The 6520-nt window shown below is 41.4% G+C and overlaps 1 protein-coding gene across 1 annotated transcript; it reads left to right on the top strand.

Annotated features, from left to right (window-relative positions):
* Positions 1-1127: 1127 nt before the first annotated feature.
* On the top strand, positions 1128-4378 carry tmem242 (transmembrane protein 242). The gene is made up of 4 exons (XM_020588571.1): positions 1128-1234; positions 2196-2296; positions 2715-2852; positions 3653-4378. Exons 1-4 carry the CDS (start codon positions 1156-1158, stop codon positions 3764-3766), a joined length of 432 nt encoding a protein of 143 aa, XP_020444227.1. The 5' UTR covers positions 1128-1155; the 3' UTR covers positions 3767-4378.
* Positions 4379-6520: the final 2142 nt, after the last annotated feature.

The following is a 6520-nucleotide window of genomic DNA, read 5'->3' as shown; positions in this document are numbered from 1 at the left end:
GGTTGAGCTCCTCCGAGAGGCGCGGGGGGCCCGGGGGTCAAGCTGCTGCTGCTGCGGGTGCAGATCTGGTTGTACCGGCCCGGCTGGTGCTGCTGGTCCAGGATCGCATGATGGAGCGGATTCATGTGTCCTCGGAGGTCAGCGGACAGGTAAACACAGACCGAAATGTTCAAAGGAATCCGAGCTGTGCGCGTGCTTCTGGCGCCTTCACGACCCTGGGGTCTGGCTTTTGTCTCTGGAGCCAAAACACAAGGAAATCCCACATTTTAATCAAAAATATTCGGCTTTTATTTTGTAATTTTCAAAAACAAACTCGCGGGTCCAAACACCCAAAAACCACCACAACACCCCCGCCTCATCCACACGTAGCGCCCCCTCACATATTCCGGCTTTTATATCCCGGGTAGTAACGAACGTGGTTCTGGACGGAGGACCAGGCGTGAACCGGCTCCGGATCGGGAGACTGCAGCGACTCCGGCGGTTCAGATGATCTGTGTCTGAGGAGGAGGTGCAGGGAATAAAATAAACCTCGGTGGTGGTGGGGTGGGATGGGGTTGGGGGTTGGGGTGTTTGCTTCTTCGCAAGAAAATGAACGAAAATGAAAATTTCACTCCGAGTAGTCAGATTGGTGAAGATGCATCACCCGCTTTATCTACACCTGCAACTGCTTATGTCAGGATCGAGCTGTCGTGAAATGCAACAGACAACCTGTATCCCAGCTAAAATATTTCTTACATTTGAGAAAATTATAACCGAACAGTGAGCGGCCGCAGCACAGACTATGTAGCAGGACTGACTGGGACTTCCGCAGGGTATCTTTTATTTAGTGTTGACTGTGTGAAACAAACTCTACAAGTTCTATATGAAAGAGTGGTATCTCTTCCTTCCCGTGGGCTGGTATTCAACAATAATAGACGATCTTTGGTTCAGGACCCATCTGTGTAACACCGTACCCCCGAGAAATACAAGGATGCTAGATTTAAATACTAAAATAAAACACATACAGTATTTTGTATGCATAAAATAGAAGATCATACTTATTTACTATAATTGTGTGCAACATAATTTTCTGTTGCACACATAAATAACGTTAGTTTTGCGTTCCTAGCGAGCTTGTTTCTATCCGGTGACTTTACGCTGCTGGAGCGACGCAACATGACGGCGGCTAATGAGAACACAGCCGTGAAGGGAACACAAAGCGAGGCTGAAGAAGCCAAACTACAAATGTTAAAAGGCAAGGCAGCAGTTAGCTTGTAGTTTATACTAATTATATCCCTGAGGAGGATCTGCTGTTGTTGTGATCTTATAGCGTTTTCTATATGAGGTCACAGCAATGTCGAATTATTTCCTCATGCCAAACTCCATTTAACAATCTGCTTTTTAGTCTGTGTTTACCCGCTAAGAATTCCTAACACCATGTAAATACGAGTTGTGGCTGCGGCCGTATTAGTAGTTTAATCCATCATATAAATGCTCCTTTCCCGTTGTATAATAAGGTCGTGCTACCAGACCCCATTCAAAACTTATACATTTAAAGGTTTCCACGATTATCGGGAATTTTAATATAAAGTGTGATTAAATATCGTCCCTTAAACCATATGTTCTGCTCTGCCATTACGCTAGATATAATTAATCACTCCAATTTTTTTGTTTCTTTTTGCTTTAACCTAGCCAGATCTTCTTTAAATACAGAATAATAAGCAGCACACGGACAAATTAAAGTGTTATTAATGCTTTTATAAAGCTTTATTGAATGGGGGGTTCAGCACAGAATACAACTGTCCACGTCCTGTATGGGTTTATTCCATTTGACATGTTCTGTCAATTCGTCCTGCACAGATGTGCCACACTTCATTCAAAATGTGTATGGCTTATAGTTTGTAGTTAGAGAATCTGGATGAGCCCTAAACTATGAGTTTTGACTGTATGCTGGCAACACAAACCAGGTTCACTTACATTTGTAATGTCATCTCCTACAGGCATGTCCCCCTCAGTACCCACTGACTTCACAATGTGGCTGTCCTTTCAAAACCACTTTCACAAGAAGACGGCTTAAAAAAACTGACTGATTCTTGCCTGTTCAGGTGGATTTCTTTAGTCCCCATAAACAGAGGTGGTTTACTTTCAGGCTGACTGAAACTTGCACTGACACTCAACTTGTATTGCTCAGATAACACCTGACTTCCTGTGTGCAGGTGCAGCGTTTCTGACCACGGTGGCATCTGCAGGGATGATCGCAGGCTTTGGCTCCACATTAGCGCTGGCAAAGAAAAAAAGCCCAGACTGGTTTAATAAGGTGCACTTCATTATTAACAGTTTTGTTTGTGTTTCACTGTGGACAGATTATAGGTCTGCACAGCAAGGATTAAGAATTACACTTTAACTACCAATATTTCTACTTGGTAAGGACCAATTCAATAATTATCAAACTGATTCTGTCAGATCAGTTACCCTCTCTTCAGACACTTGATAATGGAGTTGATAAAAATCATTTTAATGACCAGCCAACATTTGTTTTTATAATTATCTTGTTGATAAAACATCAGAAAATTGTGAATGTCAATAGTAATGTCCTAGAGCTCAAAGTGAAGTGTTCAAATGTCTCTTATCCCACCAACAGTGGAGAACCTAAAGATATTTGGTTTACAATGATATTAAAGGGAGAAGAGCAGCTTCCTCCATGTTGTCTTTCACTGACTCTGGTTCCTCCTCAGGGTGTTGCATCGACAGCAGCAGCCCAGGAGAGTGGAGCGTCTCTGGCTCTCCGAGCTCTGGGGTGGGGGTCTTTGTTCGCCTGGTGCGGGGTCGGTCTGCTCAGTTTCACCGTGTGGAAAGTCCTCGGTGTTCATAGTGTACGTATCAATTCCTAATGCATTATAACGCAAGTCTAGAAATAACAAACTTCAGGTAACTAATCAGCAGAGTGCAACAGATGACACCTCTGTCTGTGTGGGGCCAAAGATTTGTTCACGTATTTACTCAGAACCTGTAGGGCCGTGGTTTTTAAGATTTAAAGGACAAAGTGAAAATATTTTCAGGAAAAAACATTTAAAGAAAGATTTTCCCCAATTTTTAAAAATAAGGTTAAATGTTTGAATGTTTTAAAGATGAAAATTTGAGAAGGGGATGTTACATTTTTAAGTGAAAGCATTTTGTAAATACATGGAAATATTTAAAGAAAAAAATCAAAAAATTTCAAGAATGCTGTTTAAATATTTTGGCATAAAAGTTGGGAGAATACGTTTATTGTTATACTTTAATAAATACCAGTGCCATTGTTGGACAAAACATTTAGAAATTTCGGGTATAAAGTGACATGTTTGGGCAATAAAGATGTAAGATTTAAAGAAAAGTTGCGCAATTTGTTAATGGTGGTTTTAAAAAATTTAGAATTGGAAAAACTAAATTCTCTAGAAAGAAATCAATTTCCTGAGTGAAATAAAATTCCTGAGTGAAAAAAAAAAAAGTAGATACACTTAAAAGTAAAAATTCCAGAATAATCAAAAATATTTGGGAAAAGTTGTAAACCGTTGATAAACAAGTAAAAAGTGTCTAGATGCTGGTTCCAGTTGAAATATTTCAGGGAGAAAGTAAAACTGAGTTCCAGACTACTGATGAGGTTTCTCTCCTTTGCTCCTCGTCTCTCTCCCAGTTGTCAGAGTTCAGACAGAAGATGCAGTCCTTCTTCCCGCCCATCCCAAAGACCGCTGAGGCCACAGCTGGATCTGAACCTCTGGACTGGGACTCTGTCTTCAAGTCAAAGTGACGTCCTGCTGCCGGAGGACGGCGACGAATCCAGCCAGACTGAAAACAAAGAGGAGGTTGCTCCAGAGACTTTGTGCTCTTCAGACGGGTTCTGTTGGTGTCACTGGAGAATCCTCTAGACCAGTTTGGTTCCAGTCTGGTTGCAGCATCCCTCCACTGAGCGAGCTGAGCTGTAGCAGCTGTGTCTGGAGGGTCAGATGTTGGGGTCGACACATTGAGTTTGAATTTCCAAAATTCACACAATACTCTGTTGAACATGGTTTAACGTAGCTACAGAAGACTCCATGTTTTCCCATAACGTCTGTTCAAAAACATCCCACTGATTGTAAAATTTCATGAATATCGCTGAAACGTTTAAATGAACAAACTGTAAAATTTCAACATTACTGAAATGTGTTGAGAAACAGTACAGTTGTGATAACAAAGCTGCAATATTTGGAATAAACATGGCTGTTGTGTCCAAACACATCCCACTGAGATTAATGTGAAATTCTGAGGAAAAGTTTAAAAAAATAAAATCATAAAATGTAGAAAATAAAACTAAAGTTTTGAGAATGTTGAAATATTTAAGAAAGTTATGAAACCATGACATCGAGTTTAAATCTGTCTTTCAGTTACTATCATCTAAATAAAACATGTTGGTTGTTGTTGTGTTTAGTCTGCACTGGAAATTTGTAGAATATATATTTTAGACAGTGTCATTAATCATTGTACACGACACAACATATAAACTATTATTCTACTTCCTGATCATTCTCTGTTTATGTCCTTTGGTTCAGCTTCTCCATCCTTGGTGGTGCTTTTGATAATGTTTCTAAATTTAAGGACTGAAATCAGCAGCCAAAAAGCACATCCAATCAGGAACCTCGAGTTCTCGAGCTGTGTTGTCAACAAGGCCTTCTGGGAAATGTAACTAAAACCACTAGAGAGGTCGAGGGAGAGTTGATTTACCAGGACAGTGGCGACCTGAAGACCACAGGTTGATGATGAAGTGCAGACCTGTGGAGATGTCAGGAGCTAAAGAACAGAAAACAATCAGAAACGTCTTTTTCATAATAAGAGTTGGATGTTTCAGGAATGCTGAAGTTCACCACCGATGTTGTGGAGACAGAAGTCGGATTAGACAAAAAGCTGTGGGGGAAATTTTGGGGGGGGGAATCCATATTTACCTTGTAAACATGCTAACGTTAGCAAGCGTGCTTTTATCGCCAAGCTAACATATCAGCAGTGGATTGGGGTCAGACTTCTGTCTTGTGTCACAAGGGGACTGTTTTACATGTTACACGTGATGCGTCACCTGTGAAAATGCTTATGTTAGCATTAGCAGACATGGGATTCCATCCATAAGTAAAACCAACAAGTTTCAAGTCAAACCCCACATCAAGTTCTAGGTGAAGACCAACTAGCAGCAAGTCCAGAGTCAAGTCCCAAGTCAAAACCTGTCAAGACCATCTCCCAAGTCACACATGAAGGCCAACAAGTCCCAAACGAGTCCTGAGAGACATCCAAAGTGAAGGCCAGCACCTTTCATGTCAAATTTTCAGGTCATGACATACAAGTCCCAAGCCAAGTCCATAGTGAAGACCCTCTAGCCCATGTCAGCATCAAGCCTACAAGTTCCCAGTGAAGTCCCAAGTCAAAATAAAACAGTCCTGTTCAAGTTCCATCTGAATCTACAAGTTTTCTGCTTTGTGATTTTCAGGGCACACACTGAACAGGGGCCATTAAGTCAAAGCCAAGTTCATAGACATGTTGTTCTTTCTACCGAGTAGAAGCCTCGGAGGTGCAGACATTTAGTTTCTGGAACTTTAACCAACCACCAGCTTTTGCTTGGACCTCCAGCCGTTGTCACAAAACCAGCCCAGAGCTGTGTTCACAGTGCTCAACCAGAGTTCATGTACGTTTATTCTTTAACATGTTGTGGAACATATAAAGATCTGATACCGAAGAAACGACGTCTGTCAAATCAAACAGGAGACGTTTTTCTCTCTTTACATTTGTTATAACTGAAGTTGTGTCAGTTAGCAACATGATGAGTACAGTCCCCGTCCCCCCAAAAACCTGTACATACAGTCTCTCAAATCAAACCCCTCCCCCCCAGACCTGAAAGTGAGGGGGGTTTCTTAAATACAGAAAAACTAGCCTTGACCCGCTAAGAAGAGAGAAACTCTTCGGGTGAGTGGAGTTGTGATTATAAATGATGACGGTTCATTCGTTACCAGCTACAGTCACCGAGTCATGACTCACATGTACATCGTCTATTTACAGGAGGATGAAGATGGTGGAGGACCGTTAGATCTGATTGGTGGTGGACATGTAAAAAGTCCTTAGAAAAAGAGCCCCCCCTCCCCCTCCCCTCCCCTCCCGATACTGCTGTGGTTCTGCAAAATACTGATGGTCAAACTGCAGATGGTCAAAGGATTCACATTTAAAATAACGCTCAAACGTATTGCACCAGAACAAAGCACATGACATCGCACATGAGAAAAGAGAGAGGCCTATCTACAACAGGTATCACAATTTAAATTAATCTGACCCTGCCCCCAAATCTAACTACCCCCAAAACAGACCCGCTAACAGAAAGAAACGACCATGCCTGTTTAAAATCTTCGAAGAGAGCCAGAACCCGAGCGTTTGCCACCGTCACACTTTGGTTAAAACAAAACTAAACAACAAACTGACAAAAGAATAAAAAATTAAAAATACAAGTATTAAATATTTGTATTTAAACTACTTAAAAATCCCAAATAAACAT

This window comes from Monopterus albus, unplaced genomic scaffold (assembly GCF_001952655.1).
Source record: "Monopterus albus unplaced genomic scaffold, M_albus_1.0 scaffold556.1, whole genome shotgun sequence".
Taxonomy (NCBI): domain Eukaryota; kingdom Metazoa; phylum Chordata; class Actinopteri; order Synbranchiformes; family Synbranchidae; genus Monopterus; species Monopterus albus.
Note: the sequence above shows the minus strand (reverse complement) of the source record. Positions and strands in the feature narration are given on the sequence as shown.